General features: G+C 36.3%; 1 protein-coding gene across 2 annotated transcripts in view; it reads left to right on the forward strand.

The window, feature by feature from the left end:
* The first annotated feature begins 1,119 nt into the window (after nucleotides 1–1,119).
* The window catches only part of ANGPT1 (angiopoietin 1), a 278,618-nt gene continuing 255,342 nt past the window's right edge, over nucleotides 1,120–24,395 (forward strand). For both annotated transcript variants that reach the window (XM_004607673.2, XM_004607674.2), the window contains exon 1: nucleotides 1,120–1,837. In XM_004607673.2, the coding sequence (XP_004607730.1) occupies nucleotides 1,541–1,837 (297 nt within the window). In that variant the 5' untranslated portion in view covers nucleotides 1,120–1,540. The remainder of the gene's footprint in view (nucleotides 1,838–24,395) is intronic.

Raw genomic sequence — 24,395 nt, forward strand, 5'->3', positions numbered from 1 at the left:
AGCCCTGCCCCCAATCACTATAACTTCTGCTTTTATACCACGGCTGTAATTCAGAGGCTCCATTCCCTGAAATCCTTTCCAGTTCCTAATGAAAGCCCTTGTTCATAATTCATGTTTTCTATACTCTGTGTAAAGATCTCAGTGCCATAAGCTTAATTCTGTAATTGTCTCCTGTTCTTTAGGGTTTAATGATCTCTGTGTTCAGATTTTTTTTTTCTCCTTACTGATGAAATCATCTGATAATTTTTGTGTTTTCCCTAATAAGAGTACAGGGATTTCCTAAACAGCCCTTCTCTAGTCCATTGACATGCTTGATAGATGTTTGTTCTCAGATTGGTTTTTTTTCTTATCTGAGATGGATGATTTATGTTCACTTTCCTTAACAGTGTTAAATGTGGTCATAGTAGTATATTGTTTTGGATATACCCCTATAATTAATAATTCTCAGGTCGCTGTCTTATATTAAAATAGAAAATAGTGTTTATTTATATACAGAAATGCACAAAGCACTCAGGGCTGCATTTTGATCAAGAATCAGACATTTAAATCCACATCCCAGAAAGTACTGTTATCCTCTGTAATATATCATGCTATATTCCTTTGAGTATCAGATTATAAATATTTTTCTGTTAATTTGATATAATTTTCTCCCAACTTCCTTCAGTTCTAAGTGAGCATAATTAAAGACTGTCCTCTCTAAAACTGGTCTTTAATATCCTTTTTTTCCCAGTGTGAGGAATATTTTTTAAAAATTAATATCTTCTTATTATTATACACTATCAAAAATAATTTCACTGGACACAATGCCAATTTCCTTCTTAGGATTTCTCAATTTAAAATTAACTTTAAAAACATACTTGAGAGTATGGTAGATTTTAGTGGGTCAGCTAGCACACCAAAAAGTGTATTAAGGTGGACTGCAGTGTTTATTGATTTTTGTGAATCTGCTAAAGGCTGGAGGCAATTGTCTGAGGAAAGGGGCGGGAGGGCCATACATGATCGAGGTCATGCGCATCTAGCCAATTTGTAAGATGATCCCTGCTGCTCCAAGCCATCAGCAATCCTTAGCATAGGGGCACACTCATGCATTCCTGTCAAGTCATCTTGTGAAAGGCTGCCTGCTTCCAGCTTGGCTTGGATGTGCAACCTTAATAAAACTCACTGAGGTCCGGGAGAAAATAGCAGATCTGCAGCAGATAGGGTAGAGGAAAGGGTCTAGAATATGTACACGCAGCTGACTCGGGCAGGCTCCACGCTGAACGATTACACAGAGAGGAAACAATAAATCTCAGCTACTATGCAATAAATATCTCAAGTTTTAACTAAGGAAACTATCATTACAGTGATTTTTTTTTTTAATTACAACATTTTAGAACAAATCTAACAAATGGCTCGTTTTCAGTGACTTTTTCAAAAGATTTCTTGGAAGGGGAAAAGTCAAGCAAACAAGCAGTTTTACCTGAAATAAAGAACTAGTTTAAAGGTCAGAAGAAAGGAGCAAGTTTCTCGAGAGGCACGGAAAGCGAGTGCTGGCCGTACAATGACAGTTTTCCTTTCCTTTGCTTTCCTCGCTGCCATTCTGACTCACATAGGGTGCAGCAACCAGCGCCGGAGTCCAGAAAACGGTGGGAGAAGATATAACCGGATTCAGCATGGGCAGTGTGCCTACACTTTCATTCTTCCAGAACACGACGGGAACTGTCGTGAGAGTACGACAGACCAGTACAACACAAATGCTCTGCAGAGAGATGCTCCACACGTGGAACCGGATTTCTCTTCCCAGAAGCTTCAACATCTGGAGCATGTGATGGAAAATTATACTCAGTGGCTGCAAAAAGTAAGTGATTTCTTTCGGTTTCTAATTGCACGGAACTTGGGAGTTTTTTCCGTACTTACTCTGCAGCTAACTCCGAGTTCCTTAACAGAGCGTTTGTTTACCTTTTGATCCAGGGGGGCAGTGTTTGCAAATGCAAGGCAGCTCTCTCTGTGAGACTTCAAGGCTGAGCCAAGGTTTTAGATTGGTGCAAGCCTATGGTGGGATGGTGACACCCAGTTTGTGTGCCTATTTTCATTTAGTGGCTCACTTTATTTATGATATTCCTGGTTTTCTCTTAAAGTATAATTTGAATTTCTGTCAAGACCCAGCTTTTTAGAAGAAACTATTTAGGTCTTGAGCAAGTTGGTGAAAAAAAGAAAATAATGACAGTATTGATTTAGGATCGAATAGATTTTATGACAGAAATATTTTTTGCAGCTGGAGAGAGAAGTCGTCATAAAATGCTTAGTTTTTAACATCTAGGAAAGTTCATAGGAAATGATAGTAAACTATAACATGTATTTGATTGGAGAAATTGCGTGTGTGGGGTGTGTGTGTGTGTGTGTGTGTGTGTGTGTGTTTGTAAGTGTAAGTGTGTTTAAGTGTATAAAGAAACAATTTCAGCAAGTTTTAGAATAGTAGAGGATTGATTTCTGACATCTTGCTTTTGTCTTGAGGAAAAAAAAAGCAACCAAGTAGCTATATTTTAGTGTAATACATGAGGACAAGGCTGTCTGCCTGTTCTGAAAGGAGTAATAGAGCTGGTGGGGGCTGGTGCTAGAGCTGTGCACCTGCAGATTCCGGCCGACACAGTATATAATGTATGCTTGAAGTGCCTCCTCTCTCAGAAACTGTCCTTGCAGGTAATGCCATCTGGGACTTCATCCAAATTAGTGTCTCTGTGGAAGCATTTAATCCTTTATAGAAATAAAATTGAGCAGTGTATTCAGTTAGGCATCTGTCATTTAAATATTCACTAAAGATATGCCTGTTAAATATAAATGCATTTTCTATTTTTTATTCTCTTTGCTCTCTGTTTAATTGTGGAACAGGTATGTTTATGTATCAGACAACAAGTGTACTCAACTATGTGTCACAACAGTGGCAGTATCCTCATTTTCAAACATTCTCCCCCTGAGATGTTCACTAAAATAGATTTGGTATATACAGGGAGGAACTTAGTCAATATTCTCTTATAGTCTGTTAACAGAGAAAACCCTTAAAAAAGATAAAAGCTAGAGGACAGGCAAATGTTCTTTTTTGTTCTTGTGTGGTCACTTCTCACTTAGATCACTGCCTGTTGATTCATGCCAAGTAATAGTTATTCTGTTTTTGTCCACTAGGGACTGAACTAAGATCACTATTACTTTGTTTGACAAGCTAACTGACTGAAACCAGTTTTAGAATTTTCAAACCTGGCATTGTAGGTAAATTTTCTGTTGTAGATTATAGGTGGAAAAAAATCAGTGTAATGGAAGAAAAATAAAAGCAAACAGAATCCTGCTCTCTTTTGATTATCATAGCTTAAATTTTAGAGATTCGTCATAGCAGCACCTTATAATAGGCTGTTTTTTTGGGAGGGGGCAACACTTTTTTTTTTTAACAGATGAACCTGGCTAAAGAGTTTATTATATTTTCAAAATAGTATTTTTAATATTCTTCAACAGAGTTGCTTTTTAAAAGAAAGTCATTAATTCCTCTAAATTTTTTTGAGGGAGTTGGGAATAAAAATTGAGTCCAAAATTATTTTAAATGTGTTGTTCCTATAAAAAACATAGTATTTTGTTTTCTTGAAACAACCAAAATGATTTGTAGTGTATGCATTTTTTGTTGCTATGCAATTGCATAGTAGTAAGAGTAAATACAGGATTCTACAGGGGTTTAAATCATTTACATGTTTTATATGTTAATTTGCTGTGAGAAAATAAAATTGGTTCTTACTTCTTTTGTTCTTGGTCAATGATTATAGCAAAGTTTTTTGATTATAGCGAAGCATAGCTATAAAAATGTTCTTTGGTTTTATTGACCCTGGTTTTCAAGTGTGAACCAAGTTGAATATATTCTGAAAATGTCCCTGTTGGAGTGAGTAAGAGCAGTTTGGGTTGCCTATTGTCTGTTTACATTTGCATATCTTTTGTCATTGTTAATGCAATTGGTCTGAGGAATCAGGAAACCAAATAAATGCACTCAGCAAAGAACTTGCTACAGGCTCCCATAAATTTCTCTTAATTGGAGATTTTTTTTTCCATTATAAATTCTAAATATCATGTACTGTATTTTGATAATTCGAATGGAAACGTTTTACTGTAACTGTTGGTATACTTATTAATAAATGTCTATTTTGTCACAAAAAACAATGTACTATAGAAACTGGAGATCAGTGAAAGTGTAATTAATTCATTTATTCAACAAAATAATTAATCAAAGCACAGTGATTATTATGCAGTTCATGGCATTACTATTTGGAAAGTTTTGGTGAAGAATAAATGTGCTATAAATGCTAGCTGCAAATAGATAATTATTTGCTAATCTATTACCTTTTTTTAAGTTTGGTTCACTGGATTTTTAAAAAATATCTTTCACAAGACTAAACCACTAAAATCACTAATGAGATTTACATGCTTGAGTTTTATTCCTCTACTGTTCTGATCTTCCAGTTGGCCCAAATAAGAAGAAAGTCAGACAGTGGGGTATAGGATGTGTTGACTGCCATAAGTGATAAAACTTTTAGAGTATTGATGTGAATGATTTTCTGTGAAAATTGTCTTTTGTTTTTCTTGCTTTGGTCACATTTTGGGCCACACCTGGTAGTGTTCAGGGATTGCTATTAGGATCTGTACTCAGGAGAACCATATAGTATCAGGGATTGAACATTGGTCAGCTACAAGCAAGGCTTGTAGCTTACTTTTATATTGTCTCTCTGGTTCTATGATGATTTGTTGATTAATATCAGTATAAAGTAGATTTATAGCACGATCATCATTTGTCAGAATAGGGAAAATGTTTTAAGTAATATGGTCCAAAGTCATAGTTTTATTTGGTTCTAGGTTTGAATTGATCCTATAACTTAGTTCAAACTTATTAGCAAACCATGAGCCTTATCTGAGAATGATCAGATATTGGGATAGTAACAATAAGTACAAATGTCCTTTGTCTCTTTGCTGCTTTCTTCTGATTCCTTCCAAATTTTCTACGAGAGAAAAAATGTTTAGATAATTGTCTGCTTCACACCATATGCTCTGAATAATGCTCTTTTTTTGCCATATCCCCAATGTTTACAAATATTTCTATTTAAAATACTCATATTTAAAAATATAACATTGTAGAATTTGAGGAAACCATTTCAAAGTCATTTTTGCCATTGTTAAATGATGTCACGTTTAGTCTAAAATATCAATAACGTAAAAGAATCCTGTACAGTGTACAGGGTCTATTTATTAATTATAAATACCTTATTTTAATTAAAATTACATAAGTGATTATTAGAGAATAGGTTGTAATAGGTTGTCAGTCATAATGTTTTAATAGATGTAAAACTCCTACTACAATGCTGAACAATTTTTTCTATTAATAGCTTTTGTTTACTACTACCATCCTCCATTTGTATATTATATGTTTCACCTTCAATAATTAGGATTTGACATGCTACTATTTGAAGCATATTAATGATGATGAAGTTTTCAAAACCCATATATTACACGCATTATCTTGTTTCATTTCCCAGCCGAATATGACTTCCCATGAGGCCATTGCGCTGCATGTTTTCTATTGTCATATTCTCAAAGCTTAGAGCAAAATATGATGCATAGTAAATAGACAAAAAATATTTGTTGAATGAAAAAAGTGGGTACATTTGTTTGTATTATCTACTAACAATTTGTTTTGGCAATATATCTTACTTTCCTAAGTAGATTAAGAGTTATCCCTTGCACTAGAACTTCATCATGCAATTATTTATTTTGTGCTAATGTTAATTAAAATGTTTTGGGGTGCAACTAAGTGGTTTTAATTATTCAGTTTATATTGCTTCATCAACTAGAACCTCACAAAATTTTATAATAATCATTTTGTTCTTAGTGATCTTAAAGGATCAGCTTTGTTGCCAGTTTCTCCAGAAACCTCTCCACACTCTACTTCTTTCAAACTGAGTTACCATAGCATATTGCATTGTGTCCTATTAAAACTGATCCTCTATGTTTTGTAATTATACTTTTCGTTATTTATTTTGAAATCTCTCTCTCAACTTAGACTGTGAGTCCCCTGAGTATAGTGGATGTCTCTCCATCTTTCTATCTCTAAACATTCTAGATGTCTGAACAATGTCATGTTACAGTGTTAATATATATAACTTACCAAGTGTTCAAGTATATGGTGCTGGATATAGAATAACACAGGTTTAGTTACCTCATATATGCTGCAATTACTAAGATTTGCTCAAAAATAGAGTTGGTTACTGGGGGTTCACTCAGTCTTCTTTTGATAAGAAACAGAATTTTGTACCCTCAGATTTGTAGGAAATCAGTCAATACACACAATAACGACATATATTGTTACATACTATGTGTATCTATAACTAGAATTTATTTGTCAATTTTGGTGGCTTGTGACTATGTAATACTAAGTATAGAAGGTACTTTCATATTTGCACATGTGGTATGGTTGGGGGTTTCTGCATATGTGATATGAGCTAATGATAAATATTTTTTTAAGTTTTGTCACTATAAGGACATATATATGTATGGTTTATGCATAAAAATAGTAGTTGCCAAGAAAGGGTCACGGAAATACCTTTTAAATCCACTTTGTAGAAATGTCCTCACCAATTTTGGAGAATTACACTCAATCTAGTGCCTAAGGGGGAAGTACTACTCCTTTTAATACTAATTGATAATAATAATGGGTAATAGACATAATGCTAAACATTACGTTGATAGTATTTAGGATATGAAAACTTTCCATCCCCCAGAAGTTAGAGTTGCATTTGGTGTTCTAAAAATCTTTTGTATTTTTCTGTGGGTAGAAACAAACTTCTGAAAATGTCTCCATTGATTTATCTTAGATTTTTAGATCATGACAAGTAGGTCATTTTTATGACAGATTATAGCACAGCGGGTAAAACGTTTGCCTGGCATTCAGCCAACCCGGGTTCAATTCTTCTTTCCCTCTCAAAGAGCCTGGCAAGCTACCGAGAGTATCCCGCCCACACAGCAGAGCCTGGCAAGCTACCTGTGGCGTATTTGATATGCCAAAAACAGTAACAACAAGTCTCACAATGGAGACATTGCTGGTGCCTGCTCCAGCAAATCCATGAATAACAGGAAGACAGTGCTACAGTGCTATAGCTTTTCCTGATGTAACATTTCACAGTGAACTTCTTCTAAATAACTCATATCTCATATATAATTGGGCTGGAGTGATAGCACAGCGGGTAGGGCATTTGCCTTGCACGTGGCCGACCCGGGTTCAATTCCTCTGCCCCTCTTGGAGAGCCCAGCAAGCTACCGAGAGTATCCCGCCCACACGGCAGAGCAGGAAGCTACCTGTGGTGTATTCGATATGCCAAAATCAGTAACAACAAGTCTCATAATGGGACGTTACTGGTGCCTGCTCGAGCAAATCAATGAACAACGGGAAATCAGTGCTACAACAGTGCTACAGGGCTCATATATAATTATTAGTGTAGTGTATTTTAAAATGAATACGAATGTGCCACTCTTTTTCTTCAAATCCCCTATAGTTTGTCATTACTTAAGAATAGAACATTCATTCTTTACATTGAAACCCTATTTGATCTGTTCATCTCCCACCCACATGCATGCCTTAGATTCATCATTTATCACCTTACCTTGATTTCAGGCACTCGCTCAGGTGACTTTAGCTTTACTTCATCAACACACTAGCTTATGCCTAGCTCAAAACTTTGTAGTTCTATTAACTCAGCTTAGAAAATTCTTCCCTGAGAACAACATATATGACTCATTTCCCTGTAGGTCTTGGTTTAATAGTCCTCTCAAAAAGTCTTCTTGAGCAGCTTTACCTACTAACTTCACCTACTCTGCTTAAGTAACTTTTTGTTATAATATACTGTATTATTTCTTCATGGCATTTACTACAGTGTTACATCATATTACTTAGAGTTTAACACTTCATTTGTTTTGCCTTCCTCTATTAAGGGTTGCAGCGATAGCACAGCAGGTAGGGCATTTGCCTTGCAAGCAGCCGACCCGGGGTTTGATTCCTCCATCCCTCTCAGAGAGCTCGGCAAGCTACCAAGAGTATCCCACCCGCATGTCAAGGCCTGGCAAGCTACCCATGGCATATTTGATGTGCCAAAAACAGTAACAGCAAGTCTCACAATGGAGAAGTTACTGGTGCCTGCTTGAGCAGATCGATGAACAACGGGGATGACAGTGTTAACAGTGCTTACATAAGAATGTAAGTCCCAGAAAGGTCTTTTTCTGTCTTTTCCCTACAGTGTGCCTCACTACTAATGGAGTGTCTGGTACACAGTAGGACCTCAGTTACTATATGAAGAGCATATTATCCCGAATTCTGTGCTCTGTAAGGTAGATACTATGCCTGTTTTGTTCATTTAAATGAAAATGATTTCACTTGATTATCTCTGATAGATTTATATTTCTAGCTCAATTCTAGAACATAGTGGCAAGAAATTTTTTTCTTATTGAATCACGATGTGGAAAGTTACAAAGCTTTCAGGCTTAAGTCTCAGTTATACAATGATCAAACACCCATCCCTTCACCAGTGCACATGTTCCACCACCAAGTACCCAAGAATACCTCCCACCCCACCCTCTAACTGTATAGCTGATAATTTTCAATTTACTTTCTCTTTACTTTGATTACATTCAATATTTCAACAAAAAACTCACTATTATTGTTTGGCATTTCTCTCCCAAAATCAGACCCACTGAAAAAGAAGCATTTGATAATTTGTTTTCCATTGCTGAGAATGAAGAGATATGAGGTCGAGCAGCCACAATTGCGGTTGCCATGCCCCCCTCCCCCAAAGGAAAAGCTGAAAGAGAGAAACCTTTCCCCTCCTGGGGTGGCATCGGGCCATGGCTTAGTTCACAGTCTAGAGACATTTCTGCAAGAAGTTGCTGGTGCCAAAAGTAGATAGGTGGCCTCCAGGATCATGGTCATTCAGCAATGGAGAGGCCGCACGAGAGGCTGCTTGGATTACATCTTGGCGGAGGGTGGCGCCGGTAACACCCCCATCCCAAGATCTCCCATGTGTCTGCGTGGCAAGAAATATTTTAATGAATAAAAATGAATAAATTCCATGGGCAGATTCTGAATACAATTAAATGCACATATGAAAATGAGAGTCAGAAAACTTCCATATGTTGTGTGGCTAATTATGTAATAGGATAATTTTCAAATTTCTGACTGTTCATCCTTTATTTGAAGGCCGACATACTATAGTCCTTGGGTTAAATCCTGCAGGCTTGTTGTGTTGGTATATCAAGTTTTATTGGAAAACAGCCATACTCATTCATTTATATGTTGGGGATGCATTTATAAATAAAGTTTTATAGGAACAGAGACACACTTATTTGCTTATGTATTGCATCCAGTTTCTTTTCTCTTACAATATCTGAATTAAGAAGTTACAGCAGAGACCGAATGGCCCACATAGCTTACATTTTAATATCTAGGCTTTTATCCAAACTTCACAAAAGTTTACTGACCCCTGCTCTGTGTCACACAAAAAAATATATAGTATTTATATTGTGACCATTGAAAGGTAAATTGTGAAGTGGGTTGTGTGGGAAAAAATTTGCCCTCCAGGAGGCCAAGTAATCTTCAGGTCCATGCCAATTGGCAAAGAGCCTGACTAAGCCATTTTTTTTGGCTTGGTATTTGAACATGCTGTGAGGTGACATTTTAAAGAACTACAAGCAGAAAAGTTTTATATCTTGTCTTTTTCTGGTCCATCATCATGTGAACTGAGAAATATACCAAAATTACCTACAAGTTAAGGAAAAGGCACCTAAACATAGTATATAGCATTTACAGTATACACTTGAGTACAGCAAAACACATCAGTAGACTTTAGATAAATAAACCTGGATTCCAGTGTCTCTTGCTTTGTATACCTGTTTCATCCTGTTTGTGGCACGAGCAAGAATGTTGGCAAAATATCAGAGGCATTTTATTTTCATAGTAAGGTACCTCAGCTCAGCCTCTCACATTCAGTCTTCAATATTTTGAAACCTTTAGATAGTAACATTAAACTGGCAGCAATGCTGAGGAGCAACAAGTGGGCTGCTCAGCTACAAAATACAGAATATCATTAGCCCTCATTACTATAATTTTCTAATTGAAGAGCTTTCATTTTCATTTTGCAAACATCTTGTCACTATATGGAAACATTAGCAGCCTTTTCCTGGCCTTGTCTTCTTTTTCTCCCCTTTCTTTAATACCACAAGCTATGCTGTGTCATTTGCTTAGATGCACAACCCTAATTACATTCTGAGTCATCCTTGCCTTTTGTTCCAATACAAGATTATCGTTTTCTGTGAAGTTAGGAAGTTCCAATGCTCCTTTGCTTCTGTCCTCATGGTCGGAGGGAGAGGGGTGCCTCTGAGTGTTTAAATATCTTTACAAAGTGTACAAAAGAGGTGTCCGTCCCTTACTAAAAAAATTTCTTTAGAATGAAGTACTCCGTGGATTATCATTTTTATATATTCACTTCAAAGTTATGTGCCTGAGAACTCTTCTACCATTCTTATATAGAAATACAAATCTGAAAGATTTTTAGGCTTGTTTAGTCTTAGTTGTATAGATAATTTTATAACTTCAAATCAATGAAAAGGTACACCTTCAAATCAATGAAAAGGTGCTATTTAACAAGGAATATGATGAAAATCTGGTAAAAGTGGATACCTACTGGTAGCTAATAATTTTGCTAATGATGTATTTAGGCATGTGAAAATCTTTTTTTTGAGCAATAAGTTTTGGAAGCTGTGCGATAAAGTATTGTTACTTGTGTATATTGTAATACATGATGTTCACTTAAGACTAAGCTACAGAAGAATGCATTTCCTATGTTCAGGTTGAACATACAGATTAGCATAAGTGTCAAGCTCTATTGAAGTAAAAGTAGATTAAATCTGATAAAATTTTAATAAAACGTAAAATCTGAATTGTTTGTTAATAATGTATGCATGAAAGTCACCAGACTCACTGGTATCAGGCTAGCTCACAATTAATTTCTGTAGAATGACTGATGACAGTTTTGCAAGATGCTGTATTTTAAAGGTTAGTTACATGTTTAGCTTAACTCATTAGGAGTGTGTACACTTCGTAGGAGGTCTTTATTTTGTTTATTAATGCTGTATGATTTAAAATCCAGGGCTGTAAAGATAATTAGAGGATTTCCATTCCCAGGAAACAATTTTAAAACCCCAAATTACATTACATCTCTAAACATTTTTGCTTCTTTATTGTTTGTTTTGGGGCCACACCTGGCAATGCTGAGGGGTTACTCTTGGCTGTGCATTCAGGAATTACTCCTGATAATGCTCAATGGACCATACGGGATGCTGGGCATTGAACCTGGGTTGGCCATGTGCAAGGCAAAGGCCCTGCATGCTGACTGTACTATCTTACTCCAGCCCATCATCTCTAAACATTTAAAGAGAGTCCCGTATATTTTTCACCTCCCACATGACCCCACTGCAAGTCTCAGACAACTGGGGCCCTCGTTCAGTTCAAGGGCATGAGAATGCACTGCTGCTTGGGCTCATCCCCAGGGAGGGGATATTTGGCCCACCATGGTGGTGTCAGGAGCCTCCAGTTGCTTCTTGAGGGCCACATATGCTGGTTCTGAACCCAGGTTGGGTGCTTGGCAAGTGTGTACCCTAAAACTTGAATCGAACTTTCATTTTGTAAAATGTTTTAACATGATTTTTAGTAATAGTAATAAAAGCAGCTGATGAAATTCAAATTAGTGGGTACTAATCATCAAAAGATTGTGAGTTTATTACACCTAATGATTTGCTTTATTCAGAACTGGAGAGATTTTTCAATGGTTAGGGCATGTGCCTTGCAGGCATTCAACTGGGGTTCAATCCCAGCACACATATTATCATGAAAGCACATCCAGGAGCGATCTGTGAGGACACATTGTTCTGCCAAGAAGACCTTGTATCTGTTGTCCATATATAAAGGAAGATAATTGAATCATTATTAACAGATTTTTATTTACTTTCCAATTTCATTCAGTTTTTAATTAATGGCAACAGAGCGATGATAACCAGTGCTTTTAATATTTTGATAATGACTGGGTTTCAGATAGATAGTACAACTCTCAAGATTGATGCATTGCATACAACTCATGTGGTCTGAGCCTGAGTAATCCCTGACAATGAAAAACCTAAGCAACACCATGTCCTTGGACCTTTGCATTGGACTGCTGAATCAGTTGGTCAAAAAGCATCCAGTGGATGGTTGATTTTTGATCAGCCTTCTTGACAGTCCCCAGGCCATTCTTGACCATTCCAAGGCCTCTTAAGCACTGCTTTGGAGGACCCCCAAATTTATTGAATAAATCAATTATTTTAAGCCTAATAATTGAATAATCTATTAAATGTTTAAATAGATGAATGAATGAATTTTAAATGTTTCTCAGTAATGGAACCATATTAGGCAGAAATTGAATCCATGATTCAGGAGCAAATGGAGGGGCTAGAGGAGAACTAGAGCGATGTCCTACCGTGTCCTTCTACCCTTGCCTAGAAACATCCCTCAAGGAACTCTGTATGTCCAAGGAAGTACCATTTCAAAATTACTTTAATAAAACATTCCAATAATCGTGTATTAGGTAAGTAAATCTGTGAACACCAGTCTCCTGGCAGGCAGAAAGAAACATGATCTTTGATGGTTTGAGCATTTGTTCGAAAACTGATAAAATAGTGTTCAAATCTACCATGTACAAAGCAATTGAAGAATATTAATAGTGTAAGTTACAGATGAGTTAAAGCAATTCTTGGATAATCAGTGGCAAAGCATATGACTCAGAAGTTTTCTAATTTATCCAGTTACATGGTAGTTTATATTTCCTCACATAAATCACCTCATTGATTACCTAGTATCTCAAACTGTACCAGTCACTTTACAGTGACTAAGGATGATAAAAGGAAGTCTGAATAAAAAGTTGGTATTTTGCTAATTTCAGTAATTTCTGGTTAGACGTATGGAGCTACTCCTTTCTTTTACTCCTATTATTGACACTAGGGATCTCATGAATCTCAAAACTTCTTGTGCATATGTCATATTTTAGTATTTTTTAGAGAACTGCACTTTTCCAGACCTTGAAGGTTGAGTTAGTTAAATCTAGTGAAATCACTCCTATATTCACTTTTTTCAGCATACCCAATTATGACATTTCTATATATGAGAACAACAGTGAAGACAACATCTTTCCTTCTGTTGGACCTGGGCACTCTCTTACTTCCCCCCCTTCCCCTAGTAGGTGATAAATACACAGAAGTTAGATATACTGGTGAAATGAAGGCTCCAAAATTAGGGTTTAGATGTATTTATTAAATTTCTTATCATTTTAGAAATAAATGGTCTCCCTACTCCCCTCTCATGACTTCCCAATAGCCTGCTTTTTATCAAATGGTTTCCTCTTTCCTCTTCCTCTTCCCACACTCTGACGCCTTCTGAGCTCCAAAACCGGGAGAGTAGAAGTGATGAAATGGCCCTTAGATCTGAAAAGACAAAGGACTCAAAGGAACTGTCTCTCCTTTCACTCCTCTTCTCTTGTCTTCTCTGTAAGGCCCTATGTGATCCTCCGTAGACTGGCCCAAAGAGTGGGAGTTCTGGAAAGAGGGAGAAGGGAAAAAGGAACGGGAAGACCACTGACTGTTCCTTAACTTGGGGTGTAGGGACACAGTAAGAGGCCATGAAATAATAGCAGTGTAAGGAAGACTTCTATGAGAGATGTCAGTAAGTTCTGTCACTGTCACTGTCATCCCGTTGCTCATCGATTTGTTCAAGCAGACACCAGTAATATCTCTCATTGAGAGACTTATTGTTACTGTTTTTTGGCATATCCAATACCCACGGGTAATTTGCCAGGCTCTGCCACGTGGGCTCGATACTCTTGGTAGCTTGCTGGGCTCTCTGAGAGGGGCGGAGGAATCGAACTCGGGTCAGCCGCATGAAAGGCGAACACCCAACTGCTCAGTAAGTAAGTTCTATCAAGTAATTTTAGAATTCCGGCATAGAATTAAGCACATCCCATTAGGAAAAGGCAGGTGGCCAGTTAACACTTACTCACTATACCTAAGGTGATCTTCTAGGTACTGAGAGGTAGAAATGAATCCACTACAGCCACTGTTGTTGGCATAGGCACAAAATAAAGTTAATGTATTGCTTGTGGCCACTATTTCCTATGTCAGATCTGAAATCATGAAGTATATTGTATTCAGAACAGGATAGCTGGATTTGCATTTTGACAGTACTACTTACTTCCTGTATGAACTTGGACAAGGTCTCTAACTTCTCAGTGACTCACCTCCTGGTAAAATTATTGTAATAATATTACTAAATAGAGTTTGTGAAGAGTAAACACAATTCACACAAATTACTTTTTAAAAAATCTATTATATGCTAAATGTTCACTATATATTATATAATTCTTTGGGGCTGGTTCTGATTAACAATAATTATTAAATGTTGAATGCTTTAATAACTAGTAGTAGGCCTTTGGAAGAGTTTTACACATAATAATTTATTGAATACTTTCAAAGTTCAATGTAAGTAGTGGGTATACTATATTCCACAGTATAATGGCATAATGGCAAATGAGTAAGTTGAAGCACAGAGAGGCAATAACTAGCACACAAAAGTAAGTGTCAGGGCAGGGCCAGCCCCCCTTTCTCAGGGGGTCTCTTAACCAACTATGGGATTCACATTTGCTTTAGCAGCTTTTACCATGACTCATTCCTCTTGCCAATCAATCCTTAAGTCTATTAAAAAACAACAACTTTCTGTAGTAGTCTTTGCATTAGAAACCTTAATCCTTAATTCTTAATTCATTTCATACTATCTGAGGTCCTCTTTTCTCAAATTCTGCTGCAGACAGCCATTTGTCTCTGTACCAGCTCTAAAGCTCTGTGGTTAAATTGCCTGTGACACCTAGATTATAACTGCTGATTGAAGTACAATAGCCCGATTCTCTCTTCCCTCCTCCAGGTCTGTTACAGACAGAGGAATAATCTGTAGTCCTTCCTGTCTATCTCTTTAGATGCACCATCTCTTAAAGTTACAGAGCTTAATCGAGTCTGACTATCTAAAAACTTTGAAAGCACAAAGGAAAGCTTACAATTGCTTTACATGGGGTGAAGTGCCTTTTCCAAATATCTTCTATTCAATTAATGACCTCCCTCCTGGATTTTTCTGTAGGCAGTTCTACTTGGAAAAGCAAAAGCACATCCTGAAACTTAAAATATTATCTGCATGCACTTTCTTTTGAGGGTCATTCAGAGAGTTGTAAAAATGAGAAGAAAAGCCTTGTTTTCTCAGTCAATGACCTCTTATCTCACTTCCTATTTTATTTATCATTGTCCCTATTAATTAAAATATTTCTGGTATTTTGGTCCAAGGCCAAGAACATTGCAGGCAATTGTGTTGGCTTTTTCTCTCTTTTCCTGATCTCAGAAGCCTCACTACTAGATGCTTAAATTGTAATTGTTGCTGTCTTTACAGAGGGTATCAGTGGCATGAGGTAGAGACTCCAGGGTACCCTAACTTCCTTTTTTTCATTCTTCATGGAATGAAGAATAGAAATAGTTTGATAGGGTAGAGATAAAGTAGAATGCTAGCATGCATTTGTTATACCTTATGTGATTGGACAGATTAAAACATATTAAGGAAAAATATTGACTGTCCACTTATTTAACTCAAATTTTGCATGTAATGTTCAGGATTAGCAGTGTGTGTCATTATAGATTTTCATAGATAAAGGTGATGCTATGGTGTTCAAAGTATTTGGGGCAATTTATTGATAATTGAAGTAGACTGAATTTTCTTGCCACTAATACCAGATAACAAGTACCTTTCCCCATTTTGCAGAAAATCATTGTTGAGGAGTACAACTTTCTCACTTTTAAGGATTTCTTTCTTTTTTCATTCAATAATTTGTTTTATCTTTTGTCCATCCTATTTACTGCTTTCACCTTCTTGCAAGAAAAGAAACTGACAAAATAGCAAAAACGATATTAATATTATTAGCAAATGCTGAGAAGTGACTCATACTCAGTTGTATAGTTTCAATTTTATATAGATACTTGATTATGATTTAATTTATTTCATCCCTATAAATAGTCACATTTCCTGTCAATGAAATGACCACTTTATGTGGACTAAACCAGTTTATCTGTAAATAGAACAACAGGTGAAACAATGTTTTTGATTCTTGGTTTATGATTCCAGAAGTAGAACTTTATTCTTTGATATGCCTATGTTTTATCCTCCCACTGCCAGAGATGTAGAGGCAGACTATATCATGCTCTCAGAATGATTCCCTGGGGCTGGAGCGATAGCACATTGGGTAGGGCATTTGGCTTGCACGTGGCCAACCTGTGTTTGATCCCTCGCATCCATATGGTCCCCCAAGCACTGCCAGGAGTAATTCTTGAGTGCAAAGCCAGAAGTAACCCCTGTGCATCACTGGGTGTGACCCAAAATACCAATATAATTCCCTGTTCTTCCTCCCATCTTCTGTTTTTACCTTCCGGTACCCACCATATTTTTCTCAGGGACAGTGTGTTATTTTTGTTGTGTTTGCTAATTTGTTTGCTTTGATTATTTATATCACATGTAGGAGCAAAACCATCACACCATTGTTTTTAGCACTCTGATTTATTTAGCAGTGTAATTACCTCTAGTTCTCACCATCTTTTCAGTAACCGAGTGGTCTTACATTAAGCAGATAACTCAAAACTTCTTTCTCTGCTCATCAGTCAATTGGCATTTAGGTTGATTCTGTTTTTGTCTAGTAAGACTAATGCTGCTATGAACATTGGGGTTTATATATACTTTCAGATTAGTGGTTTCAAATTCTTTGGCTACATACTCAGGAGTGGTATTGTTGGGTCATATGATATTTCAAGTTTTAGTGTTTGGGGGGCTACAGTGATAGTACAGCATGTAGGGTGTTTGCCTTGCATGTGGCTGACCTGGGTTCGATTCCCAGCATCCCATATTGTTCCCTGAACACCGCTAGGAGTAATTCCTGAGTGCAAAGCCAGGAGTAACCCCTGTGCATCGCTGGGTGTGACCCCCAAAAAAAGCCAAAAGAAAAAGTTTTAGTGTTTGATTCATGCCAGAAATCAAAACCATGGCCCCATATGTATAAGGCAAATACTGTACCTCAATGCTCAGGTGCTAGCCCCAACAGGCAGGTAGGTGCACAGATGATCGCTGTTATGTCGGTATTTTGTGCGTGTGAAACCTTTAGTAAAAGTATTGTAAATCACAGGATCTTAATATTTTTTTTTAATTTAAAGAATTTCCAGCCTGTTGGCTGTGTATATTTAGTCTGTTGCACAGTGGATAGGGCGTTTGCCTTGCACTCAGCTAACCCGGATTCAATTCCTCCGTCCCTCTGGTAGAGCCCGGCAAGCTACCGAGAGTATCCTGTCCACACTGCAGAGTCTGGGAAGCTACCCATGGCATGTTTGATATGCCAAAAGCAGTACCAAGTCTCACAATGGAGACGTTACTGGTGCCACTCGAGCAAATCGGTGAACAACGAGACAACAGTGCAGTGTAATTCTTATTTAAAAATTTTTCTTTCTTTGTTCTTTGGGCCATATATGGCTGTGCTCAGGAGTTACTCCTTGCTCTGCACTCAGGAATCATGCCTGGGGAGGCTTGGGAACCATATAGGATCTCACCTGGATCAGCCATGTGCAAGGCAAGAGTCCTAACCACTATCACTCTGACCCCATTGTCCAGAGAGGTTGGTGGGCCGGATGTTTGCCATGCAAGAGAATGACCTGGGTTTGGTCCCAAAGAACTCCATATGGTACTCCAAACCACTCACCAGGAGTGATCTTTGAGTGCAGAAGAAACAGGAGTTAAATTCAGGGTACTGCTGGGTGTGGCCACCTAAAATTTGAAAACAAACAAAAACAGAACCTGTATATTATTTTCCACAGATGCTAATACCTGTTTTCATTCTCACCAATAGTGCACTTTTTTTTCTCCACACCCTTGCCAACACTTTTCAGTGTTTTTTTCCTTTAAGAAGTCTTTTTTGTTTTCAAAAGATTTTAGTCATTTGATATAGGCCACTCCTACCTGTGTGAGGTGGTGTCACATTTCCCTGATGGTAATTAATGTTGAGTGTTTTTCATCTGATATTTTCTTTGAAAAGGTGTCTTTTTTAATCTTTAACTCTAGTTTTAGGTATTGCTCATTCTTCTATTACTGAATTGAATTACTTCTTCATTTATTTTGTATATTAATCTTTTGCTAGACATAAGATCTCCTAATTCTAGGGAGAAGATCTTTTATTTTGTCTTTTAATTCATAGTAATATCTTACACTATACAAACAGAAATTTGGGATAGTCTCATTTATTCACTGTGCTTTTGATATATTTACTATTGAAGTTGAATTTTCATAGACATCTCTGTGACTAATTATCCAGAAATGTATCATCTATGTCTTATTCTGTGTATCTTATGATTTGATATCCTCCATTCAATTCTTTTCTCTAGGGCCAGAGTGATAGTCTAGGGTTTAAGGCACTCATCTTGAAAGTGGCTGACTCCATTTCATACCTAGGACCACATATAGCCCATGGTCTCCCAACCACTGCCAGGTGTGACACTTGCCACAGTGCTGGGAATAGTCCCTAAGCACTGCAGAGACAACAGTTAAAATATTCACTTTATTTTGGGTTAATTTTTATGTGTTGTTAAATAATGATCAGATTGAAATTTTTACATTTGCTGCCCAGGTTTTCCACCACTATTTGCTGAAGAGATTTTCCTTTGTTATTACATGTTTGTTTTTTGTCGTAAATTAACTGAACATACTTTTTTTCTGGGCTCTAAATTTTTGTTCATTGATATGTCACTTTTCATTTCATCTAAATACTATTTAGTTAGCTATCACTTTGAACTACAGTATGAAGTTCAGAACCCTATCTCCATTTTAATTTTTCTATATTCTTAGAATTGTTAGTCATTCTTTTTTCTAGTAGTTCCATTCAAGTTTTGGAATTGTTTGTTGTATGTTTTTAAAAATGCCATTAACCATAATACCCAAAAGGACAGAGAGAGTAAGAGGAAATGTGCCTGCCACAGAGGCAGGGGGTGGGGAGGGATGGAGGGAGGGGGAGCGTTACTGGGAACATTGGTGGTGGAGAATGGGCACTGGTGGATGGATGGGTACTCGACCATTGTTTGACTGAAAAACAATCATGAAAGTTTGTAAGTCTGAAGCTGTATCTCATGGTGATTCATTAAATTAAAAAGAAGTAAAAATAAATTAAAAATGCCGTTGTGAAGTAAAGGAAGAATAGTATAGCAGGCAAAGCATTTTTCTTGCATGCAGCCGACCAGGGTTCAACCCCACATAAAGCCCCACCAATAGTGATCCCTGAGGGTAGAGTCACGAGTAAACCACCAGGTGTGGTACAGAAACTTCTTTAAAAAGTGAGTGTCACTGTGATTTTGACAAGGTATTCAGCAATGTCTACTTTTCCAATTATTGAACATGGAGTTTCTTTGTGTCTTCTTCTAATGAGAGTGACATTCTATTTTGGGAAAGAAGTTTAGTGAAAAAAAGTGTTTTTTTTGGGGGGTGAGCATACCCATAGATGTGCTCAGGACTTCTGGCTCTATGCTCTGGTAACACTGCTGGCAGAGCTTGGGGGACCATTTACAGTACCTGGGATCAAACAACAGTCATCTGTATGCTATAAGTACTTTACCTGCTATATATATCTCCTGCCCCAACATAGAGTTTTTTTTGTTTGTTTTGGTTTTAGGGATGTGGCTGGCAGTGTGTATTCCTGTCTCTATGTTCAGAGATCACTCCTGATGGGTTAGGAGAACCATGGGTGCTGGGTATTGAAACTTGGTTGGCCACATGCAAAGTAAATGCCCTGCCTGCTGTACTATCTCTCTGGCCCCAGATTTTAATGAGTTTACCTGGGTTAAGCAGTGTCACCATCAAAACAGATAATCACATACTTTTTATTGTTATTGTTTTTTTGGGTGGGTTATACCCAGCACTGTTTAGGGCTTACTCCTGATTTTGTGCTCCTGGATCACTTTTGGAGGTGCCCAGGGTACCATATTCTGTGTGAGGCATCAAATCAGGGTCAGCCACATGCAAGGGAAGCATCTTAACTCTTATACTAGATCTCTTACCCACGTATATACATTTCTACCAGTAGTACCTAATATAGCCTTATATGTGTGTGTATATATATATATATGCATATACATACATACATGTATACACATACTTAAATTTTATTGACACTGTGATTCACAAAGTTGTTTATAATAGAGTTGTTTCAAGTACACAGTGGTGGTTCTAGTCATACCTAGAAAAACAGATTAAAATATATGTTGGAGTGAATTTATTATTATACCTTACACTCATCATAAATTAATGAGGTAAATAAATGTTGGTTCAAATAAATGATTAAAGTTGACAATAGAAGTTGACATTCCATATCCTTCAGCAGAATTGAAAATTAACTATGTCTAAGAGCTAAGATATCTTTATGACACAGATGTTCATGACACAGATAAGGGAAAAATCTTTTCTTTGACTTTTGGGCCACAACTGGCAATGCTCAGAATTTACTCCTGGCTTTGCACTAAGGAATTACTCCTGGCTGTGCTTGGGGAATCATATGGGATACAGGGATCAAATCATGTCTACTGCTTGCAAGGCAAACATCCTACTTGCTCTACTCTGGCCCAAATTCTTGATTTTGTAACAGTTGTGTTTCATATCAGATTAAATCTTACATATTTTTTTGAATTCACAGATCAAACCTGTGGAATTTTGAGAGGTAAAGTTTTGTGAAGATGATTTATCCCATGCATAAAATTTTCCTGTAAAATATTCTATATTTAAAAATATATTTTATTGGATCTAAGTTTGAAAGTTACAGATGATGTCATAAGTGGTTGAAATTGGTAAATGAGGTTAATGGATCTGGTCTCATCCCTGATGACTGAAAATCTTAAAATTCAATAGCACAAAGGTGTATGTCTACCAGGAGATGAAGTAGCCCTATCTTGTCCACTCAATTAGGGGCATATCAGAAACTTTGAGAAAAATATGATTTAAAAAATACACATACTTTTAAATTTTATAAGCAGAAAAAAAGTATTCCTACCTTGATTTGATATAAAAGCTGCAAATAAAATGCAATGTTTTAAATTTTACAAGGTTTGAAAGGGCAAAAGGATGTATGAAAATTAGAGGTAATTATTTCATTTTCTAAAGATTACATCTTTGGATAATCATATATGAGATGCTCTACGTAATATAATTTCAGTTTAATATATATAATTATGTTATATGTATATATAGTATTAATCGATACATAGATTTATGTCATGCATGCTACCATCTCTTTGAATCTGGCTGGTTCATAAAGGTAGTTTTATTTTCATCTTGTACATTATAACACTCATACTTATAGCCCTGAGCTGCCATATTAGATGTCTCTCTCTGTGAGGCCAATATATTGTCGAAATGTTAAGCTACATGATGAGACCACAGATGAAGTTAGCAAATTCTCATCTAGAGATTTGAGCCCAAGTTCTGTAAATGTGATTAAATAAGCCTTTGAGTGATTTTAGACTTCACTTAATCCATTATCTACTGATATGGAATTAATCATGGAAAATCATTGAGTAGAATCTCTACAGCCCTGCTGTACCTTGTCTGAAATCCTAAATTATAGAATTCACAGAATTCCTGAACCTAGTGGACAGAATCAAATGGTGGTTGCAAGGTGCTAAACTTAGGAGTAATGTATGAATGTATGAGTAGTGACTAGAACCATTTACAAAGTATACATGCAAGGCTCACTGATCTGTATTTATCACATCATAATTATTGGAGACAGCACATTAGACATGAGCTCTATCCTCCAAAATCTACCATTCCAGAAAGACTCATGCATGGATGGATTGCCATATGATCTGGTTTAAAAGACACTACCTTTCCCCACTCTTGTATATTTACAACTTCAGTTTCAAATAAATTTGAAATAGCAAGAGTCAATACATAAATTTAGCAAGAGTCAATAAATGTGGCTTGAAAGCTCAATATATCTTTGAGCTCCCTTGGTAAAATAAATATTAATAAGGAATTTTCTACCTTCAAAATATATTTTAAAAGATTCTTGAGTCTTTCTACATCCTAAATAGACTAGAAATCCATAATACAAAAGTGATATACTATAGAGCTTATGTGCTCTACATGCTTACAGTGAATATAATTTTTATGATCATTTAAAAATTATAAAAATCTCAGAGAATTTATGTTTCTGAGAATCAAGGCATGAAGCTACTTTATAACTATATTCTACTTAACCTGTCATTTTTAGAGAATAAGTTTAAATCCAGATGTTCTGAAAGCTACTATTGGGCATGGCTGACTGGTGGTCTCCCAAATGTGAAATGAGTTAGCAACATCTGTTCTATTCTAGCAGTTTGGAATTTCTACAGTAAAATTTATCCCAGATTTGCATTCCCCGCAACCCTACCCCGTATTGTTAACTGATAGAGGATCTGGATTTGAAACAGGTATTAGAACATTTTTTAAATATATGAGGTGTTATGCTGGGGAAATAATAAAATCTAATTTCAATCCCCCATTTTACATTGCCTCCTGCATATTACTAAAATAGTCCAGGAGACCCTTTGAGCATAACTCCAGAATGACCCCTGGGTGCCTGAGCACTGCTTGGGAGTGTCCCTTCCAAAAAATATACGAAATTCTTTATTATATATTAGTGGACTAATAAATAATAGCTTAATAGCAGTAAGTGTAAGTAATGTAACTTTTACCCCTATTTTTACTCCTTACCTCAATAATCATATTTTTGGAATGGTCCCCAAAGAATTTAAAAAATTAAAATATGTTTAAGAAATGAAAAATTAATTCAGTGTACATGAACATATTCATTGCAACTGTCATAGTAGAACATTGGAAGCAATAGAAATGTTTATTTGACATTTACTATGACACTTTGCATACATGATCTCAAATATTAAAAACAGGTTAAAATATAAACAGTACTTTTATATAAAGCTACTTTCATAAATTTTAAGTGATAATATTGCATACAAGTTCCTTCAAGCAAGATCTGCAGGCACTCCAACCAGTATCATTTCATAAAAATCTATGTTGTCAGCTTTTCCAGAAGTCAAAACCTGATCATTCATCCCATTTATGTCATTTGAAGTATCATCAGAGCTGAGGTTTAAATTCTGTATCTTAAGCTGATTGTTGCTCTTGTCTCTAGTTTCATATCTTGTAATTTGCCTCATGATGTTATCCTAGCAGCTTGTAAATATATATATGTATGTATATCATAATTTATTTTTATTTCTTTGTGCATTCTTTGATGCTGCAAATTCTCTGAATCACTCCTACTCCATACTCTATAAAAGTATTAAAATAAATGGGATAGTAAAGAGATGAATAAATGTAAGTTAGAGATAGATTAAGTTGTTGGGTTTTTGTTTTGGATCACATCTGTGGCACCCTGGCTCTCTGCTCAGAAATCACTCTTGGCAGTGATTGGGTGTGTTATGTTGGACCCTGAGTTGAACCTGAGTCAGCAGGCAGGTGCCTTTTCTCTGACCCTTAGAGGGATGATTACTGTTGGTGAGATGCAGGTTCTATAACTCCCTCCTAGGCAATTGGTTTGATAGAAAAGGAAAATCCCTCAGTTAGGTGATAGTAATTTACTTTCAAATTTTAATTCATATAAATAGTAATGATGAAAAAAATCATGTAGATTTTCATTTCATTATGAAGAAAAAGTGAATGACCCAAACCTGAGTTGGTAAGGAATGAGCTTGATTCATCTAGCATTTAGGTAACAGGTAAAATTTTGAAGGTACGATCATAATGACGCATGAATAAGAACTAAAGAAGCAGTATTTTTTGGATTATTTTTTAAAATTTTTTAATTTAATTTAATTTTTATTAAAAGGACCGTGATTTATAAAGTTGTTCATTAAACATTTGTTCCAGGCTTTTAGTATTCCAATACTACCAGTGTGACTTTCCCTCCACAGATGTCCCCATTTTCCCTCCCATCCTCAACTGCCCTCTTAGACACATAAAAATTTTACTTTATATAACTTATTCCAGCAAAACTTTAAGAAATAGTATATAGAATGATCATAATATAACAAGAGCCAATTTCTGATTGCTATATGATTTTAACCCATGTAAATAAGGAAAATAAACCCTATAATATGATATAATAAAATGCTTATTCTCATTTATTTAAATAAATTCTCAACTCTGGAATCTTAAA

The sequence above is a fragment of the Sorex araneus genome, chromosome 2 (genome assembly GCF_027595985.1).
Source record: "Sorex araneus isolate mSorAra2 chromosome 2, mSorAra2.pri, whole genome shotgun sequence".
Classification (NCBI taxonomy): domain Eukaryota; kingdom Metazoa; phylum Chordata; class Mammalia; order Eulipotyphla; family Soricidae; genus Sorex; species Sorex araneus.